The sequence below is a fragment of the Myotis brandtii genome, unplaced genomic scaffold, assembly GCF_000412655.1.
Source record: "Myotis brandtii unplaced genomic scaffold, ASM41265v1 scaffold221, whole genome shotgun sequence".
In the NCBI taxonomy this organism is placed as follows: domain Eukaryota; kingdom Metazoa; phylum Chordata; class Mammalia; order Chiroptera; family Vespertilionidae; genus Myotis; species Myotis brandtii.
This window is the reverse complement of record NW_005358287.1, coordinates 332,761-354,289: the sequence shown is the minus strand read 5'-3', so window position 1 is coordinate 354,289 and position 21,529 is coordinate 332,761. Positions and strand designations below refer to the sequence as shown.

Here is a 21,529-nt window from a genome sequence, read left to right as displayed (position 1 = left end):
GCCTCCTGCACGCCCCACACTGGGGGCGGAGCCCGCAACCCAGGCCTGTGCCCTGACCGGGAATCGAACCCTGACCTCCTGGTTCCTAGGTCGATGCTCAACCCCTGAGCCAGGCCGGCCGGGCACATGCTGACATTTTAGACCAAGAACTTGATTCCTCGGCTGCCTCCCCCCAGGACCTCGCAGTCAGGACCTGCAGGCTCACACCCTCCTTCCATGTGGTCCCACCGTGTCTGTCCGTCGTGCTGCAGCCGAGGGCCGACTGCACACGGAGTATCTTAGGGGGACTCGGCGACACCCCCATGAGTCCGCCCGATCACCGCCCTCGTGCCTGGAACGGGCAGCGTCGGATGTGAGGCGCCTTGTTCCTTCTCACCCTCGGAGCTCGGCTGCATGTTCACTCCGAACGCGGCCCCCCTGCCTCAGGTGCCGGGCGAAGCATCCGGAACCCAAATTCGATAAGTTTACAGGCAGGTTCCACCGTGATGGTGCGTTAGGAGGTGCTTTCTTCACGCTCCCCTGCGCTGGGAAGTGGCTCCAGTTACAGGCGCTGTGGTATGTTTAACCCTTTGGATGCCACAGTTCCTGGCTTCTCAGCGGTCAGTTTAAAATCTCTTCTTGGGTGGTGGTTTGTGTCAGATACAAAGATGAATTAGCGTCCTCTCCACTCAGGGAAGTAATTCATTGTAAAGGGGGGAAATAGCTTTGATAGAAAATGGTAAGAGCCCTAACCGGTTTGGCTCAGTGGATAGAGCCTCGGCCTGTGGACTGAAGGGTCCCGGGTTCGATTTCGGTCAAGGGCATGTACCTTGGTTGTGGGCACATCCCCAGTAGGGGGTGTGCAGGAGGCAGCTGATTGATGTTTCTCTCTCATCGATGTTTCTAACTCTCTCTCCCTCTCCCTTCCTCTCTGTAAAAAATCAATAAAATATATTAAAAAAAAAAAAGAAAATGGTAAGAGAATGGCCCTAGCTGGTGCAGCTCAGTGGTTTGGGTGTGGGCTGAGCACAGAAGGGTCGTGGGGTTGACTCCCCGTCAAGGATGAGGACCTGGGCTGTGGGTCTCTCCCCACTTGCCGGTCGGGGGCGTGTGCAGGAGGCCAGCAGTCCTCTCTCTCTCTCTCTCTCCCTCTCCTCCTCCTTCCCCCCCCACTTCATCCACTCTCTGAAAAGCAGTGGGAAAAACACCCTCTGGGGAGGATTAACAACAGCCACAGGCGTGTGGAAGGCTGTGTGACGGTGTGAGCTGAGGGTCCAGAGAAGAATGTGCGTGTGGCTTCAGGCGTCCTGAGGGCCAGCTGTCCCGCCCGACGGCCTAGACACCCGCACCCCGCACCGAGCTTACGGTGCGAGCGCCCCTCCCCTCCACACAGACCCTGGCCCGTACCCGTGTGAGATGTGCCTTCTCCCATCGTCACTCACAAGTGACCCCCCCACGCGGGGAGAGGCTGTGTGGCCCTCGCTCGCTTGCCTGCTGTGATGAAACGTTCCCGTGACGGGCGCCAGCGTCCGGGCTCCGCTCTAGAGACAGGGCAGCGAGGGCGGACGCCTGTCTGATCGTTCTCTCAGGACAGTTCTCGCTGAAGGGAAGGGAGGCCGATTTCTCGCAGAGTCGGGGCCGGGAGGAGGGCAGCATTGGGTGCGCCCGCGGGTGCGCTTCGCTGGGGCGTCTGTTGTGAGTCTGGGGGTCCAGGTGGGGTCCGGGCAGGTTCCCAGGCCGCGTCCACGCAGCCAGCGCTGGGCACTAGGCTGACTTGGCAGAGGCCTCCCCACGAAATGGAACAGAAATGGACAAGTACACGTGACAATGGACGCGTGCCGTAGGCTGCCCACGGAGAACGCCCGGCCTGGAGCGGGTTTCTATGAATATTCCCTGAGCCCACAGAGGGCCCCTGGGAGCAAGGACCTGCAGGGGCTGAGAGCCGTGCACCCGAGGGCCTCTGCCCCTCCTGCATCTCGAGTTCAGGGGGGACCCAGGTCGCCTGGAGGGGCGGACGGGAGGCGGGCGCAGGTCACCGGGAGGTGATGTGACCAGAGCGCTCGGAGGGGGCGTCCTGAGGGCTGAGGGGCCTTCCAAGGGCCACCCTGGAGGGCGGGAGCAGGGGCGGCCGGCCTGGGGCTCAGGTGCCTTTGCACAGCCTCTGCTCTGTGCCGGGCTAACCCTCTCCCTCTGGTTCCAGCATGTTCCTCCTGGTGGGCGCGCCCAAGGCCAACACCACGCAGCCGGGCATCGTGGAGGGCGGCCAGGTCCTCAAGTGCGACTGGGCTTCTCCGCGGAGGTGCCAGCCCATCGAGTTCGACGCCACAGGTAAAGGCCGGTGCCGGGCCCCTGGCTAAAGCTGCCGTTTGGTTTTTTAAGAATATTGATTTTTGAAAGTGCTTGCTTTAACGTAACTGTAAAATTCTAATAAAATATGATATGTAGCCCTGGCTGCTGTGGCTCAGTGGATAGAGCACCGGCCTTCAGGCTGAAGGGTCCCGGGTTCGATACTGGTCAAGGGCACATGCCCGGGTTGTGGGCTCGATCCTCAATAGGGAGCGTGCAGGAGGCAGCCCGTCCATGATTCTCTCATCGTTGATGTTTCTCTCTCTCCCTCTCCCTTCCTCTCTGAAATCAATAAAAAAAAAATAAGTTTTGCATTTAGATCAGTGAAATAAGGTACAGGGTGTCCCCCCAAATGTAACAGCTTTTTTTTTTTTAAATATATTTTATTGATTTTTTACAGAGAGGAAGGGAGAGAGATAGATAGTTAGAAACATCGATGGGAGAGAAACATCGATCAGCTGCCTCCTGCACATCTCCCACTGGGGATGTGCCCCCAACCCAGGTACATGCCCTTGACCGGAATCGAACCTGGGACCTTTCAGTCCGCAGGCCGACGCTCTATCCACTGAGCCAAACCGGCTTCGGCCAAATGTAACAGCTTTAACAGCTGACAGCTCAATGGATGTTTCCTTCTTCTCAGATGTAACCCGTTGGAATTAGTCACTATTCATTTACATTTTCTACACTTTGGGGGCTCGCCCTGTATATGATCCTGCACGCACCCGTGTTGTATGTTTGTACATTTGTGAAAGCGTAGGAAGCCCCAAAGAAGTGGAGTGACGCTCTCCAGGTGCAGGAGTTTGACACTTTTCTTCAAATGCTCCTGGTTTGCTGGCTGTGCTCGAAGTTTAGGATAAGCTGGGGAGGTGAGTGCCTTTTCCGCATTGTTACTTCCTGCTCGTCCTAAACCGTATTCGCTCCGGGAACGGCAGTGTCGGTGACACGGGAACCGTGACTCGGGCTGTTTGTTCCGTTTGCCGTCGTGACCGGCGCCAGAGTGGGTGTCAGTCATCCGACCGGCCCGGAGGCAGCGGTCACGTGCCCGGTTTTTCCGGGTGAGCCGTCTGCATGAGGCCCTGCTGTTTCCACACTCGGCTGACACGGGAAACCCCAAAAGGGCCTAAGCCGGCTCAGGCTTTCCTCAAAGGGAGGAAGACCTGTGAGGCCACGTGACACGGGTCGGGGCTTTTGCATCTTCTAGCACAATGTACAGTGACCAGCAGGATCAGCTGTCGTTCATTTGTGACTGATTGTATCACAACTGGAAGGGAGAGGGAGAGAGAGAAACATCAATGATGAGAGAGAATCATGGGTCGGCTGCCCCCTGCACACCCCACACCGGGGATGGAGCCCGCAACCCGGGCCTGTGCCCTGAGGGGGACTCGAACCCTGACCTCCTGGTTCATAGGTCGATGTTCAACCCCTGAGCCAGGCCGGCCGGGCTCGCCTTTCCTGTTCTACCTGCTGATGGGACTCATGACTCCGAGTGGCTAAGCGGCTGGATAGCACCGCTTCTGCCCACACGGCGCCCGGAGGGTAAACGCCTTTAGACGGAGCAGCTGCAGGCAGACGGGCAGCACCACCGGGCGGGCTTGGCGTTGGGCGTTGGCGAGTCCGAGAGCCGAGCCAGGAGAGGCGCCCTGATGGTGGTGGGGCCAACATTGGAAGCTTGTAACTGTGTGAAGTCCTTTCTTCCCTCCTTTTCTTTTCTTTTCTTGTTTTTAATCCTCAGCCCAGGATATTTTCCCGTTGATTTTTGGAGAGTGTGGAAGGGAGAGGGAAAGGCAGAGAGAGACGATGTGAGAAGAGAGAGACATTGTTTGGTTGCCTCCTACACGCACCCCAGGCAGGGCCCAGGCTGGGGAGGAGCCCGCAACCCAGGCATGTGTCCTTGGCCGGAATCAAACCCGGGACCCTTTGGTCCACAGGCCGACGCTCTATCCACTGAGCAACACCGGCTCGGGCTTCCTTCTCTGTGTAATGACACTGTTTCTCCAGAGGCGGTCGGTGCAGAATGAGACCAGTGGGGAGTGGCCGGCAGCCTGGAGTCAGTGAGCCCGTCCTGTGTCACCAGGTGACTCACTCGTGCCGTTAGTTGCTATTTTAACACTTGCAATGTTTTGCCAAAACGGAATTTTCTTAGGATCCTTTGGTGGGTCACGACCCCTTTGGGAGTCGAACGACCCTTTCACAGGGGTCGCCTAAGACCATCGGAAAACACATATATAATTACAGATTGTTTTTGTGATTAATCACGATGCTTTAATTATGTTCAGTTTGCAACACTGAAATTGGGGGTCACCACCACACGAGGAGCTGTGTTAAAGGGGCGTGGCATTAGGGAGGTTGAGAACCACTGTGCTAAAGCCTCTTTCTGGGCCACGCTGACCTGACACGTCCCCCCTTTTTTAAGGCTTAACATCGACTTGGCTTTAAAACAAAAGCCGTCAGCAAAGGGTTTTTGTCTTGAGCTGTTAGATGCTTTCAGGAGCATTTCCGTCTCCTCACTGGGGAACAAGCCGGCATTGATGGGCAGGGGCGCTCTCAAAGGGCCTGTGTTCTCTGCTGCTGAGCCGAACCTCGCGCAGTCGCTGGTGGAGGGCGCTGGGGCGGGGGGTTTGGCGGGGGGCGCCTTGGTTCCTGTCCCCGTGGGAGAGACGACTCTAAATGCACAGACCCACACCCGTCCGGGACATGGCCTTCATCGTGCCTCCTCCTGGCTCTGCTGTTCTCACTCCTCTTTGCTTTTGGAAAAAATTATATCTAATTTTATTTTTTAATTAATTGATTTAAAAAATATATCTTTTTGATGTCAGAGAGGAAGGGAGAGGGAGAGAGAGAGACAGAAACATCAATGATGAGAGAGAACCATTGGTCAGCTGCCCCCTGCACGCCCCACACTGGGGACCGAGCCTGCCACCTGGGCACATGCCCTGACTGGGAACCGAACCCTGACCTCCTGGTTCGTAGGTTGACGCTCAACCACGGAGCCACGCCGGCCAGGGCTCAACTCGATGTTTGAAAGTGATAAAATATGGTAGTTTATGTGATGGGGGACGTGTCTTCTCCTCTCATTATTGTGGGAAATACTGTTTAATTATCTGGAACAGTGGTCGGCAAAGTCATTAGTCAACAGAGCCAAATATCAACAGTACTTCTTCAAAATAGGCTCGCCCAGGCCGAAAACCGGCTTCGCATGGGCCACGAAGTTTCAATCGCACTGTACGTGCGCCCACACGTGGTATTTTGTGGAAGAGCCACATTCAAGGGGCCAAAGAGCCGCATGTGGCTCGAGAGCCGCAGTTTGCCGACCACAGATCTGGAAGATCTAAGGAAACGGTCCGAGGTGTTTCACAGAATGATGCGCAGAAGTCGGGGTTCTTTCTTGCCTGGGGCCTGGGACCATGTCCTCCCACGGGCACTTCTGCGTTGACCGCACCCCATTTCCCGGGGAGCCTGGGGCCTGGGCCATGCAGCCTGGGGGCCTCAGGGCCGTGACTGTGTCTTCACTTCCCTCCCGTCCCACGTGGCGCCCGCTGCAGGCGGGGGGGGGGGGGGGGCCGGGCCCGGGCTTTTTTTTTTGTGCGGACAGAGGGCCCCGCCCCTCACACTTCCTCTCAGGAGCTTCTGCCCGAGGCTGAGTCGCGTGTTCCCAGGTGGGTCTCTGGAGGAAGAGGTCAGAGCGGTTAAAAGAGGGAACTGCCTCTGGAGCAAAGTCCTGAAGGACGGTGCGGTGTGACCCCGAAGGCGCTCGCCGTGGGTGATTCACCTCTTCCTGAGAGGGGCTGGTCCTGGGGTCGCTGTGCGTGCGTCCCCGTCGGGCCTGCCTGCCGGCCGTGGGTCGGTGATGTCACTGACAGCACAGGGATCACATGACCTCGGGCACGCCGGCTGTCGGGGCACATCTGCGTTTCAGTTCAGACACTCTCCATGGTTTCCTCAGCCGATGTGACATGGGTGCCCTCCCTGGCTCTGGGGCTCGGGGTTGGGGTTCCCCGTGTGGGCCTGACCCCACGCTCCTCAGGGGGACCGTTGCCGCCAAGGGACCCCCCATCCTCTCAGCTGCCGCGGAGCGGGGCCAGCCCTGCTCGACTCCCCCCTCCTGCTGTCCCGTCTCGATGTGGCTTCTGTCCGTCCTGGTTGGGAGACTTCTGTGCGGCTTGTCTGCGTTGGCTGCTCGGTGATCGCTCTGCGTCTCAGCTGCGATCTGGGAGGAGCGAGCGGCCTTCCGCCTGCACTGCCGTCATCCTGGGTCCTCAGCTCTTCCTCCCTTCGTTCCTCAGGAGGCGGTTAGTTAGGTGGCCTCCGTGTCCTGGCTGTTGTGGGTGCTGGGAGCACGGAGACCCTTCAAGACAGTGATTTTATTGCCTTTTCCTGTGACTCCCGAAGCCGGGTTGCTGGTCATGTGACAGCTCTACGTTTAACTTCTTGAGCAGCCTTTTTTTTTCATGATGGCTCTACCAGTTACATTTCCATGACAGTGTACAAGGGTTCCCTCTTGTCCACATCCTTGCAAACATTTCTTTATCCCTTTTTTTAAAAATAATAGCCATTCTAACTGATGTGCCGTGATATCTTACTGTGGTTTTCCTTTCCATTTTAATGATGATTAGTTAACTCATATCCACGCTGAGCCGTCTTGAACGGTCACTTCTGTCTGCGCTGAGCGTACTGGCAGGCACGTGGCCTGTGGCTTCCACTCCCGTGGGAGGATGGAGTGAGGACCCTGCGGGCTGCTTGCGGACCTGCAGGTCACGGATGTGGTTGCTCCCAGTGGGGACCGCATGGCGAACACGGCTTCAGAGGCAGCCGGCGTTGCTGGGAGCCTTGGTTTTCACGGTGAAGGACGCGTGTCAACTAGTCCGTTGCTCCTCCTCTTCCCTCTACTTACAAAACGGAGCCTCCTGACCACGGGCGGAGAACATGGTGTTCGGACTCAGATAGAGCGAGGCCTTTGAGGTTGACACACTAAACATTTTTTTCAGCCCGGCCGGCGTGGCCCAGTGGTTGAGTGTTGACCTATGAACCAGGAGGTCAGGGTTCGATTCCCAGTCAGGGCACATGCCGGGTTGTGGGCTCGATCCCCAGTGTGGGATATGCAGGAGGCAGCCGACCAATGACTCTCTCTCATCATGGATGTTTCTATCCCTCTCCCTCTCCCTCTCCCTTCCTCTCTGAAACCAAAACTCCCAATCTCCCCCTCCCCCCGCACACTCATGCTCCCATCCCCCTGTTGTCCATGTCCATTGGTTTGGCTTATATGCGTGTATACAAGTCCTTCGGTTGATCTCTTCCCCTTACCCCCTCCCTCCCCTACTTTCCTTCTGGGGATTGATAGCCTGATCGCTGTTTCTCAGTTAAAAAAAAGAATATTACGATGAACAAGGGTACACCCTTCCCCTTGCCTGTCAGACAGCCGGCATCACTGAGATGCTCATTAATCCTTTATCTCTGTCCGTGAGTGTCAAGTCTCCAAAACGGAATTGAATAACAATCCTACTACCCTGCATGGGTGCGGCTTAGGGAACGGATTTAAAGAGCGGAGGTACTCGGGCATTTGGTGATATTCACACGTGGGCCTGCATTCTTAACATCGACACTGGTCTTGGCCCCTTGCACTTATGAAGAAGGATTCTGAAGGGATTTTAAGCAGAACAAACTAGAGATTAACAAACTGGTCTCTCCTCCCCAAACACTCCATGCGGTGTCCCTGCGTTTCCTCCATGAGCTGCACCGCGGGAGGGATTTTTATCTTGTTTTCAGTGACGGTGCTTCCCACGACGCTGGGACTTTGGGAGTAGTTTTTGCGGTCACGCAGCCCGGAGGAGAAATGAGTTCTCTTCCCTCCGAGCGGCGTCCTGTCTCCTGGCTCCGCTCTGACATCACAGCGCCCGGCCCGCCTGGTCCCTGACGGTGGCCTCCTGCGGCTGGTGTTCTGCCACGTTTCGTGGCCTTATTTCCGTGAATATCTTTATGCCACAGAGAGAGCTGCCGGGGGGTCAGTCGGCATCATAAGTATTTGTTTATCGTCAGTTATCTTACAATTTGGCAACCGGAAAACTTCGATGGCTGTTACTGTTCCACATCTGCCTTAGGGCGATCGATGAGGTTAGTGACACCCTGAGACAGTGATGGCCAACCTTTTGAGCTCGGCGTGTCAGCATTTTGAAAACCCTAACTTAACTCTGGTGCCGTGTCACATAGAGAAATTTTTTGATATTTGCAACCATAGTAAAACAAAGACTTATATTTTTGATATTTATTTTATATATTTAAATGCCATTTAAAAGAAAAATCAACCAAAAAAATGAGTTCGCGTGTCACCTCTGAGGTTCGCCATCACTGGGCTAAGACATGGCTAAGGCATCTTTTCCGATTCGGTGGAAAGTGCAGGAGATAAACAGGCGACGTGGAGTTTGGTTGAGCAGAGCCGCGCTATTAAAGCTGCTGCATGGAACCAGCCGTTGCACCAGAATATGCTGTTTGATGCGCATCCCGCACACGATCTGTTTTTCAGGCAACAGAGACTATGCCAAGGATGACCCGTTGGAATTTAAGTCCCACCAGTGGTTTGGCGCATCCGTGAGGTCCAAGCAGGACAAAATTTTGGTGAGTGTTTGGATATTTGTTCGTAGTCGGTTTATGTAGAAATGAAGGGAGTTTCATGTTTAAACATCACGGACCAGCTGCCTCCTGCACGCCCCACACTGGGGATCGAGCGTGCATCCTGGGCATGTGCCCTTGACCAGAATTGAACCGTGACCCCCTAGTTCATGGGCCGACACCCAACCACTGAGCCACACTGGCCTGGCAACCCCTTTTTGAAGTCATGCCCTTCCCTTGGCTACGGACCCCGTCCTGGCCTGGCTTCCTCCCCTCTCGCTGGCTACTCCTTTGCTGTCTCCTTCAATGGCTCCTCTCCTGCTCACTTTCTAAGTGTGGGGTGTCCCCGGGGTCTGTTCTGGGCCCCAGAGTCTCTGTCGAGGCCTTCTCCCCAGCCCCTCCTGTCCTGCCCGTGGCTGGAAATACGCACCATCCGTACGTCGGAGCCCTGAGTCAGAGGACTGTTGCTCTGGGGCAGGCGAGGTGGTCTGAGACGCTGTTTCCGAGAATTCACGCTCACTGGCCCCTCTGACGGCAGGCCTGCGCCCCGCTGTACCACTGGAGGACGGAGACCAAGCAGGAGCGAGAGCCCGTGGGCACCTGCTTCCTTCAGGACGGGGCGCGGACCGTGGAGTACGCCCCGTGCCGGTCAAGTACGTGTGGGACCTGCACCCCTCTGAGAACAGGGCGGGGGCCCAGATGGTTAAGGATGTGAGTGCGTGTGTGTGTGCCGTGGAGTACGCCCCGTGCCGGTCAAGTACGTGTGGGACGTGCACCCCTCTGAGAACAGGGCGGGGGCCAGATGGTTAAGGATGTGTGTGTGTGTGTGTGTGTGCGCACGAGGTGTGTGTGTGTGTGCGCGTGTGTGTGTGCGTGTGTGTGCGTGTGGGTGTGCGTGTCGAGGGAGGGGGTGAACATTATAGACAGGCTGTCATGTTTGATGACAGCAAAGTGAAGCCAGTCCTGTTGCCGTAAAGTCAGGACAAGTGTGCGGGCGGCAGGCTTGTCTCTGAAGGAGTCTCCATCCTCCGTAGTTAGTCGTCACTCATACTCGATCTTGGAAGCTTGTATTTTTAGTCACTTTTAGTCAAAAGAAGCTCCACTGAGCTTTTCTAACAGACGTCAGAGATTCTGACTCAGTGGGACAAGGGCAGGCCTGGGGACCTGCGTTTTAAAGAAATTCCACGGGTGACTTTGACGGGTCCTCTAGTTTGAGAACTTTAGACTAATATAGTTTCTTTTTTAATTGATAGAGAGGGAGAGAGAGATAGAAACATCAGGGATGGGAGAGAGTCAGAGCAAGAGTCAGTCTGGTGACATGCAGGGGACATGGCACTTCAGACAGAGGGGAGAGCATAAGTAAAAAGAGTAAAAACAGAGGAGAGGACAGCACCGTGATGGCGAACCTTTTGAGCTCGGCATGTCAGCATTTTGGAAAACCCTAACTTAACTCTGGTGCCGTGTCACATATAGAAATTTTTTGATATTTGCAACCATAGTAAAACAAAGACTTATATTTTTGATATTTATTTTATATATTTAAATGCCATTTAACAAAGAAAAATCAACCAAAAAAATGAGTTCGCGTGTCAGAGGTTCGCCATCACTGTCCTAGTTCATAGGTTGACACTCAGCCACTGAGCCCCGCAGGCATGACCCACGGGGACACGCTGGGCTGGAACCTGACTGTGTGAGCAGCTTCCTGCTTCCTGATGACACGTGCTCTGGGCTTCCTGCTGTGTCTGTGGCCGGCGCACAGTAGGCCCAGCCTCTCTGCTCTAGTGCGGAGCCCCCGTCGCAGGACGCACCTGCTCTCACTCCCACGCCCGCTCCCGACACGATGTTGTGGGAACACAGCTCCTCTTGGTTTTCATGTCCAGTTGGCTTCCCCGCCCCTGGGTGGCTCCTGAGGGGAGAGGGGGCCTGCGCCTCCTGGTGGACACACCGGGGCTCGCACCCTGCTCTGGCCCTACTGGCTGCTCTGACCCTGGTCGAGGTGCCGGCGTCTGGAAGCCTTCGCTTCCCTGTCTGCGGACTGTGGGCAGTGAGATGCCGCCAGGAGGGCTGAGAGCAGGGCCGGCCTCAGGAAGCTCCGTACGCAGCTGCTCTGCCCGCCGCAGGCAGCACTGCTGTCAGGCGTCACTGCGGGCGATCGTAACCGTCCGCAGGAGCAAAAGCAAAAGCTTCCCCTGAAGGAGGTTGTGGTCCACATGAAGTTCCTAATGGCGGCACTAGCACTCCGTTCAGTGGTGTTCCTGCCCGGACGGCGGGGCTCAGGGGCTGAGCGTCGACCTATGAGCCAGGAGGTCAGGGTTCGATTCCCGGTCAGGACGCAGGCCCGGGTTGTGGGCTCCATCCCCGGCGGGGGGCGTGCAGGAGGCGGCCATCAATGACTCTCATTCCTGTCTGCGGACTGTGGGCAGTGAGATGCCGCCAGGAGGGCTGAGAGCAGGGCCGGCCTCAGGAAGCTCCGTACGCAGCTGCTCTGCCCGCCGCTGTCAGCACTGCTGTCAGGCGTCACTGAGGACGATGGTACCCGTCCGCAGGAGTAAAAGCAAAAGCTTCCCCCGAAGGAGGTTGTGGTCCACATGAAGTTCCTAACGGCAGCACTAGCACTCGTTCAGTGGTGTTCCTGCCCGGCCGGCGGGGCTCAGGGGCTGAGCGTCGACCTATGAGTCAGGAGGTCAGGGTTCGATTCCCGGTCAGGACGCAGGCCCGGGTTGTGGGCTCCATCCCCGGCGGGGGGCGTGCAGGAGGCGGCCATCAATGACTCTCATTATTGACGTTTCAATCTCTCTCTCCCTCTCCCTTATTCTCTCTCTCAAAATAAATTAAAAAAAACCACACACATTAAAAAAAATAGTGTTCCTGTGAAGACACTTTTAAAGGGCAGGGGTGGTTTCTAACTGGATGTTCTGGGAACCGGTAGGAAGTTTGGCGATGAAAGGACGTCCTTATAAATAGTCTGAGATGGTCCCCGGCTGTAACCCGCGTAAAGGAAGTGCTTGTCTGGCCTGAGGTCAGAGAGAATTCCTGCGCTGAGCTCACAGGTGCTGTCGATGGAAACCCCGCTGCCGTTCCCCGTGCCTCCTGGGAGGAAATTTTACACGGGTGACTTTACACTCAGAGGTTTATTTCTGGAAAAAAAATCTAAATTTGGAATATGAAGCGTGTAATCTTGGGGCAGTTCCCAAGTTTTTTAAAAAGGGCTCAAAATTTTTGGTGGGAGTATTTGACAAAAGTCCTTGCACGCTGTCCTAATGACTTAAGATAGAGCGGTTTTGGTTCCTCTATTTGGGAGGCAAATGCAGTCACACTGCAGCACGATTGTTTCTGTATGGCGACATTGGCTGTAAGAATTCCTTGATATTATCAGGATGATCGCTTCACGAGGCATATACATGTCTAATCGCTGTTTGTACACCGGAAAGTAATATAATATTGTATGTCAACTGTAGTTGAAAAGTAGGTTCAGAAAAGAAAATTCCTTGCCAAGTGAAGAGTAGCCTTTTTTTTTCGCTGTTTCTTGTTATCCTCAGAATAAAACAAGGGGAAATCTTTAGGTTCATTCCTACATCTGTTCTAGGTACAATATTGCTCATGATTAAATTTCATTTAAATTAATAGACCAGTTGCCCAGAAATCCCCCAAAAAGGGTCGCCCCCAAGGAGTAAAACGATGGAGTCTGTTATCAGGTAAAAGTACCTGAAAGTGTCATGTCTAACGCCGTCCGCGTTCATCGACCCCAGAACTAAACGTGTTGTGAGGTGTGGTCCGTGTTTTGCTTTTCACAGAACATCAGTTAAGTGCTGGCTGTCCCCTGAAAGTCCTGAACTATTTTTTAAATAGATTCTGTTGTAAAATGTACGTAAGAAATGGATGTGTTAGGAATGTATGTATTTCTTTACTCGTGCAAAGACCTACCAACTGTAGGATAATAACAGTAAGAGACAGGAATCTCAAAGGGGAGTTTTTAACTCAGATCACAACTCGTCATTGTTTTGTGAAGTCAGATAGTGGTTCCTAACCAGTCATCAAAAAAAAAAAAAAAAAAAGGAATGAAATACGATAAACTACAGAATGGTAGAGTGTATGGTACATAATAATGGTGGCAATGTTTTGTGAAATTGTTTTATTTATGTATGTGCACGTTGGGTGGTGTGTGTGTGTGTGTGTGTGTGTGTGTGTGTGTGTGATAAAATGTAACCTTGCTGTGGTTTGTGGTTAAAAGTAAGAAGTTGGAGATTCACCGCCTGCGGTGTTTCTTCTGTTGCCTGGTGACTGGCTGGGCACTTCAATCTGTGGTCCTCGCCGAGAGAACACGCGTGGGCACCTGTTCATCACGAGTGAGATGCGCGCTGTCTTACCATCACAGCGACGTCAGGGTTGTCCTTGTGTGTGTTGTTCGCTTGTTTTGGGGCTTGTGTACATTTCCAATCTTTTTTTTTATTTTAGAAAGTATTGATGCTGACGGACAGGGATTCTGTCAAGGAGGATTCAGCATTGATTTTACGAAAGTAAGTTCTCATTTCAGACTCAGCGGGGCTCCAGCCTGCCTTCCTCTCAGTCTCGGTTAAAACGAAGCGGCCGATGCTTCAGCTTGTTTCAGGCAAACAGCTAGCGAACGTGGCCCAGGCGTTTGATGTTCTCTGCGTTCTCCCTCGACGCTGCTTTTGCTGGAATTGGCATCCACATGGGGACGAGGGCAGGGGGGCGTCTCGGCGGATGGCAGATAACTGTTACGACTCAGCGTTAAAATTCCCAGTTAGACGCGTTCCTGGAACGTTCGCGTGTTCTGGTTTTGACGGAAGCTGATTTTTCACCAACGCTGTCACCGGGAGCTTTATGACGAGGTTAGAGTCCCGTTACACAGACGCCGAGAGACAAGGGTGCTTGCCATCCCTTACGCGCCTGCAGCCCCGAGCGGACCTGAAGCCAGTGAGAGGCGGGACCAGTCGGATGTGCAGGATCCGAGTATTTCTTTTTTTTTTTTTAATATATTTTATTGATTTTTCACAGAGAGGAAGGGAGAGGGATAGAGAGTTAGAAACATCGATGAGAGCTGCCTCCTGCACACCTCCTACTGGGGATGTGCCCGCAATCCAGGTACATGCCCTTGACCGGAATCGAACCTGGGACCTTTCAGTCCGCAGGCCGACGCTCTATCCACTGAGCCAAACCGGTTTCGGCATATATTTTATTAAATTTTTTTTTTCTAGAATAGGTGCTGACACTTATGGTTAGCTCTCCTTACTAACTAATTGATTGTAATTTACTCAATTGGAAATTCATAATCCAAAATTTACTCAGTTCAGAATTTAAGGAAGCAAAACGAAGAGATAAAATATGGTGGTAAACATTAGGTTTAAACTTGCGTGACATATTTTCAAATGGCTACTGTATTTTTTAAAACAGTGTCCATGTTTTCTGTGCCTGCACCGGTAGGAATATTCTCATAGGAACAGTCATTGCTGAATTAACTGCTCACTTTCCTCGTCTCCTGTCTGAAGACAGGTGTCATTTTAGAGCAGACGACTTAGAAGTATCTACCATATTGCTCAGCCACGCAGGAGGATGCTGAGAGCTGGAACGCGCTCTGCGAACACTGGGAGGGGGACGTCATTTCCTTCACCTCCAGCAGGAAGAAGTTTCCGAAATGTGGGGCTTAAACACGACATGCCGTGAATTCGGTCCTTGTAGTTCGCTCGGGTACAAGCAGTGCTGGTCCGGAGTAACGTGTGTGTATCGTACACCCTGGGAATTGGCCTTCTCACCTCGCTCCTGCCTGAATCTGCAGGACACTGAAAGCTCCCTTTAGCTCAAACGTTTGTAAGGATTTCAGGAGGGAAGGTTGCCGTGTAGTCACACATGTAACATACAATATGAAGGAGGGACTTTTTCCATGTTGTAACCCTGTGGTAACTTCTGTACCCAGTTTGTGAAGCAGCCTCGAGCCACAGAGTCTATGGGTGTTGTGTTATGTTCGTTAACTTTCATATATTAAATGAATATGACTTCTCATTTTTGTTGTATTTTAGAAAAGGTACATTGAGAATACCTGAGACTGAGTTGGATGAGTCTGAGATTTGTGATCCTGTTTGCTCTAATATATATGTATCTATGTTCTATTCCTATATGTACATCGATGCAGCTCTTGTGTTTAACTCACTGCTTCCCGTGTTTAAAGCCCCTGCTTTTAAATACATCGTTTTGTCTGATTTAATCTAGGCCGACAGAGTGCTTCTTGGTGGTCCTGGGAGCTTTTATTGGCAAGGTAAGTTAACATGGTTTAATCACCCAATAATGACCTGCTAATTAGCACCCACCTGTCTTACCGTGTCCCCGTGAGATTTCACATTATTATGATGTTAGTGTACACATATTTTATTGTTGATGTCATTACAGTCTCCCGTTTCCGCCCCTTTACCCCTCTCTGCCCAGCCTCTCCCCCGCCCCAGGTCTTCACCCCCCTATTGCCCGTGTCCGTGGGCCATGCATATGAGTGTGTAAGTCCTTTGGTTTATCTCCGCTCGTCCCCCCACCCCCACATCGAGGCACATCCATCTGCTCCACGCCTCCCTGATTCGGGTCTTACTTTGTTGTTCAGTTCATTTTGTTCATTAGATCCCACACATAAGTGAGATCATGTGATGCTGGTCTTCCTCAGATTGGCTTATTCCACTTAGAAAGAAATAGAAAAATACAATCTAGAGGGTGTCCCCAAAAATGTATATACACTTTAGCAGCTAATAACTCGATTTTGAAAATGAACTGTGTTCATAAACATTGACTTCGTAATCATTCAAAATACACACACACTTTTGGGGGACACCCCGTTCAATCACTGACCAGTTCCACAGTGTTTTTTAAAGGGATTATAAGACAGTATTTCTAGTGTTGTACGTGGATAGCGTATACATAATATACAGCAGTACATGTATTCTTAGGAGAAAATAACCTGGATATTTAAAAGGTGAAGTGTAAGTTAGGGTACAAAGTGAGTTAAAGTCCTGTCCGTGTTGGTGCGTGTCCCCCGTGTCTGCTGTGAGGCCGCGACAGGAGCGGCAGGGAGTGGTGGCTGAGCTGTGATGGGCAGGTGGTGGCGTCCCGGACGCTCCGGCTCTAACAGAGTTTGGAATGTGCTCGTTTGGATATTGAAATGGTGATTTTCTCACTCACCACTGACAGCAAGAATGATGTCTTTGTGTTGGGCAGCGGTTCTCAACCTGTGGGTCACGACCCCTTTGGCGGTCGAACGACCCTATCACAGGGGTCGCCTAAGACCATCCTGCATATCAGATATTTACATGACGATTCACAACAGTAGCAACATGACAGTTATGAAGTAGCAACGAACATAATTTTATGGTTGGGTCACAACATGAGGAACTGCATTTAAAGGGCCAGAAGGTTGAGAACCACTGGTGTTGGGAGTTTTTAAAATAGAGGATCTTATTAATTTCCAAAAGGATGTAGTTAAACTGGCATTGATGGTTGATGTGAAGATACAACATGTTCTTCGTCATTCTGGGAGGTCTAATAAAGTTGCCATCTGAACACATAACAGACCATGGTCTGCTGACGGCTTCAGAACCGTTAACCACATGCGCTTCTCTGCTGGCTTGTTCCATTGGTCATTAGACACACGTGTATTTTCTGTGGAGAAAGGCGTTTGCCGGTCGGCGCTCCTATTCTCGGCACTCCGGTGTTGGCGGCGTTGCCAGGTTGGGGAGAACGGGGAACCCTCCAGCCAGATGGGTGTGAAGTGGGCCGGACGCTGCTTTTACTCCTACACTCTACGCTATGCGTTTCTTACTTGTTCTCTGCGGGAAAACCACGCTTTCGCGTTATAGGCAGGGAGACTAAAGAGAGATTTGCTGAAGGGAATAAGGTGGCCTGGGAAGTGGGAGTAACTGGAAGTGAAAGGGGTGGCGGAGGAGAGAAGGGAGAAAAGAAAAGTCAGGCCGAGACGGGATCAGCGTGAGAGCCGCGCTCGCTAAGCGGCCACGGCTGACTTCCTGTGAGTTACAGGCCTGGACAGCGGGTGGCAGGAGATGACACCCGGCCTGTACAGCTTTGCAGTGAAAACAGTAGCTCTAATTGCACACGAGGAAATGCATGCTCATCGTTACATGAATAGACATAAAACAGATTTATTCTTCTTGCTGCCGGGTGTGCTGTCATGGGGGGGCGGGGGGGGGGGGACGTGTCTCATCAGCTCGTGTGGGAACCAGCCGGGACGGTGTGGGCGCGGCCTGTGCTAGAGCCGCCGCTGTGCGTGTTTGAGCGACTGGTCCTTTCCCGAGCCGAGTGCTGCCCGGGCCGGGCCCTCCCTGTGTTGTAAGTGAGGACGGTGCAGGTGCCATGGGCGTCCTGGGCCGTGGGTGTCGTCGTAAACGGGGGTGAGACAGTCTGTGGCGGAGACTCAGGGGCCGGGCTTTAAAATCACTTTATAACCTAACTTACACTTCACCTTTTAAATATTCAGGTTATTTTCTCCTAAGAATACATGTACTACTGTATATTATGTTATATGCTATACATGTACAACACTAGAAATACTGTCTTATAATCCCCTTAAAAAAACACTGTGGAACTGGTGAACAGTGTGTCCCCAAAAGTGTGTGTGTATTTTGAATGATTAAACCCAGTGCACACGACAGTGAGATGACAGCCAGCAGGTTCCACCGTGAACAAACCTGTCGGAGTGAGTTTCCCGTGGGCCCCACACTGTCTCTGTGAGAACAGGGACGCGATAGCGGTGCTTTAGGCCAAAGAGATGATGCCTTTTCCTGTTCTTTGCTCGGGAGATATGAATGGACCCCGGGCACCCCCCCTCGCCCCCCGGGTGTCAGGTCCTGGGGGGGCCCAGCGGGTGAGGAGCGACCCAGACGGACAGTTCCTCCGGCCGTTCCCCTCTGGGCTGCACGCAGAGGGACAGGACTGGCCTTTGGCCGCTACGGCTTCTTTCTAAGGCAGCGGAGGGCAGAGGTGGTTTCTCGGGCCGCGGAGGTGGCGGGTTCGGCCTGAGTTCGCACCGTTGTCTGGATTTGTCTGCCACGTCACTTCAGGCTGAGAAGGAAGCGAGCTTGCCCACCAGGCTGCTTCCTGAAGGTCTTCAGATGATTCGCCGGAAAAAAGTCCGTTGGCCCAGTGATTCTCACGGTGAAGGACAAGATATTTCATTTCTTCAGTTCGTTTTTCCAGTTCTCATAGGTTTTGTTGGAAAATAGCCCTTGATTTTACTCCATTTATTTAACATTGATTTTTTTTTTTTTTTAGGGAATTAAGACAAAGTCTCTACTCAGAAAATTTTGTTTAGTAGCAGAGACCAATTTTAAGTGTGAACTGGATTGAATGGAAATAATTGTGACTTAAAAATAAAATCCAGTTTCAGATTTAATGTGATGAAGGAGAGGCATTTACGGCTCATCATCAGTAGTAATAATTCCCAGGCTGTTTTCTTCATGCGGGTGCCACCATCATCTGCATCTTAACGTTCCCACTAGAAAGTGACTTTTCTGTGTTCCAGGTCAGCTCATATCGGACCAAGTGGCAGAAATTGTTTCTAAATACGACCCCAAGGTTTACAGCATCAAGTACAGCAACCAGCTGGCAACGCGGACCGCACAGGCTGTGTTTGACGACAGCTACTTGGGTAGGTGAAGCCGACACCCGGAGTGGACTTGTCCTGTAGTTGCTGCTTTACACAGGAAAACCTTTCACGTGAAATAGATTAAGGTTTTTGTGTTTGTTTGTGTTTAATATAAGGGGCATATAATTTCAAATTGTTACTGAATACTTAGGTTATGTTACATTTCAGTAACTGGAATTTAAGAGCATGATCGTTTATGCCAGTGGTTCTCAACCTTCCTAATGCCGCGACCCTTTCATACAGTTCCTCATGTTGTGGTGACTCCCAACCATAAAATTATTTTCGTTGCTACTTCATAACTGTAATTTTGCTACTGTTATGAATCGTCATGTAAATATATGATATGCAGGATGTATTTTCATTGTTACAAATTGAACATAATTAAAGCATAGTGATGAATCACAAAAACAATATGTAATTATATATGTGTTTTCCGATGGTCTTAGGCGACCCCTGTGAAAGGGTCGTTCGACCCCCAAAGGGGTCACGACCCCCAGGTTGAGAACCGCTGGTTTATGCTATGATAATAGCAGATAACGTTTAAGTTATGCTCCTGGCTTTGGTACCAAGTGCGTTTCAGTGTTTCCTCATTGAACCCTCACAGGAAGTCTGTAACGTGCACTGTTACTGTTCGCATTTTACATAAAATAAACTCAGGCCCCGAGAGGCCGAATAACTTGCCCGAAGCCCCTCACTTAGAACGTGCTGTTCTGAGCGTCACACCAGGCGGCCTGACTCCGAGCCTGAATTATTTACTGTATTAAACGACGGCTGTGGCGTTAGGGTTTATGAACGTTTGTTCTCTTCCTCAATGTCTCTGATTCATTAAACCCAGTGCACACGACAGACAGTGCTTTGCTGCCTGAGAACGTCTGTCATTCGCTGCTACTTGGTGATGAATTGCAGATTTACCGTTTCTCAGGAGCTCCGTGACGTTGGCAAAAGCCTTATTTTTCTAATAGAGTTTGTTATACTCTTCGAATAGTTAGCTCAGGTACTTTAAGGTGCATTTCCTGTGCACCTGTGACTCTGACCCCAGGGGAGGAAGTATTGCAGTTGGAGGAACTGCTTGAAGGTTCTGCCGAGCGCGGGCTGAGTGGCGAGGGTGGCGGTGCCCGCCTGACGCTGTCCGCCTCCTGTTCCCTGTGCAGGTTACTCGGTGGCGGTCGGCGATTTCAACGGGGATGGCATCGACGGTACGATGGGCTCGAACCGCATTTCTTCCTTTTTTACACACGGGGGTCGGCGTTGAGCAAGTCCAGCCACGGACAAGCTCTGACACCGTTTCAGGGACTGTCCCAGAGTGAGAGGGCTTGGTGCATGGACAGGAGATGCCCGTGTCCGACGTCCTCAAGCCACGGCTGAGACGATGGAGCCTGTGCTGGGGGCGGGGGCGGGGGGCTCAGTCTCCCCCCAGCAGTCCCTCCCCGCCCCCCAGTTACGGGCAGACCTTGTTTCTTGAACGTCTCCCATCTCCAGCAATTCAGTTCTCCCCTTTAAAACGAGAGGCCTCCACCGGGCCAGCCTTGCGAGGGTGTGACTGTGCTCACAAAACAGCAACCACGGGCAATTGAAGAGCTAGAAAACCTTGTTGGTTTGGACAAAAGAAAAGCAATTAGCCTGGGATAGCATCCGGGAGGCAGGGACAGGAATAACTCCTTTAAGGCTGGCAGGCGGTGGGTCTGTGACTTTAAGAAAAGAAGTGTTTGTTTATACATTGAACAGCACATCAGGCATGGACTGAATATAGGAAAGATTGACATAGGGAATCATTGGGGTCTGGAACGATTACCTTCATTTACATTATTTAATGGGGAAAATGATTCAGTTTTCGAAGGAATCGCTGCTCAGACAGCCTCTGGGATGAAGTTCGTTCCAGAGACCAGCTTCCGCCGTGTTTCCCTGGCTCCACCCCCTTGCTCAGCAGGCAGTCCCCACGGAGGGCGTGGCCTCTCCTTCCTTCAGGCTAATCGGGACCCTCCCCTCTGGGCTCTGGGCACGGTGGTCACCCACCCTCTGTCCACCCGTCACCCCTCAGAGCTCATCTGGGGGCCGCAGACTTGCCCTGATTCGGATGCGGTTTCTGAGTAACTGCCACCTCCACCCTATTTCATTTGCTCTGCCGGTTTTCTTCCTTCTTATCTTTTTCTTAAATATATTATTGACTTCAGAGAGGAAGGGAGAGGGAGAGAGAGATAGAAACATGAATGATGAGAGAGAATCCTGGATCGGCTGCCTCCTGCAGGCCCCACACTGGGGATCGAGTCCGCAACCCGGGCCTGTGCCCTGACCGGGAATCGAACCCTGACCTCCTGGTTCCTAGGTGGACGCTCAGCCCCTGGGCCACGCCGGCCAGTGCTTTTCTTCATTCTTGGGCCACTTTATCTCACTGCTCTTTCCCACCAGATCACACACATGCGCTTATTGGAGGGTCCTCATGAGTCTCTGTTCTGTACGTGTTTGATTTAGTGGTTGAAAACACACTGGTCACTGGTTATGGAGAACCGATTCTTTGAAAAATCTCTCTTATCGTCCGTTGAAATAACAAAACCTACAGCTTTCTGCCATGTCCCTTCCTCCTTTAGTTTCCAATGTTGGTCTTAAAAATGAGTAATTGAGTTTTTTCTTTTCAGACTTTGTCTCAGGAGTTCCAAGAGCAGCGAGGACTTTGGGAATGGTAGGAAAGTGAACAAATACTTTTTAAAAAACCTCTGGGTTATCTTAACTTTTCCTGTGTCTCACACTCTTGTTTCCCCGCACAGGTTTATATTTATGATGGGAAGAACATGTCCTCCTTACACAACTTCACTGGTGAGCAGGTACGGTTTAAAACGGCTTTTTCCACTTCACATCTTAATGTCAGCATTTCCTAACGTCTTACAATTTTTCATTTTTCTTGGCAAATCCTAATGGTTTAATATTCAATATGTAATAAATATTGGTTCA

At 52.1% G+C, this 21,529-nt stretch overlaps 1 protein-coding gene across 1 annotated transcript in view; it reads left to right on the top strand.

The window, feature by feature from the left end:
* Positions 1-2,168: 2,168 nt before the first annotated feature.
* Positions 2,169-21,529, top strand: part of ITGAV (integrin, alpha V) — a gene marked incomplete at its 5' end in the record, with an annotated part of 49,661 nt that continues 30,300 nt past the window's right edge. The window contains 9 exons of the mRNA XM_014539620.1: positions 2,169-2,307; positions 8,843-8,934; positions 9,467-9,581; positions 13,384-13,445; positions 15,157-15,202; positions 18,461-18,586; positions 19,735-19,779; positions 21,217-21,260; positions 21,346-21,402. Of these exons, the coding sequence (XP_014395106.1) occupies positions 2,169-2,307; positions 8,843-8,934; positions 9,467-9,581; positions 13,384-13,445; positions 15,157-15,202; positions 18,461-18,586; positions 19,735-19,779; positions 21,217-21,260; positions 21,346-21,402 (726 nt within the window). The remainder of the gene's footprint in view (positions 2,308-8,842; positions 8,935-9,466; positions 9,582-13,383; positions 13,446-15,156; positions 15,203-18,460; positions 18,587-19,734; positions 19,780-21,216; positions 21,261-21,345; positions 21,403-21,529) is intronic.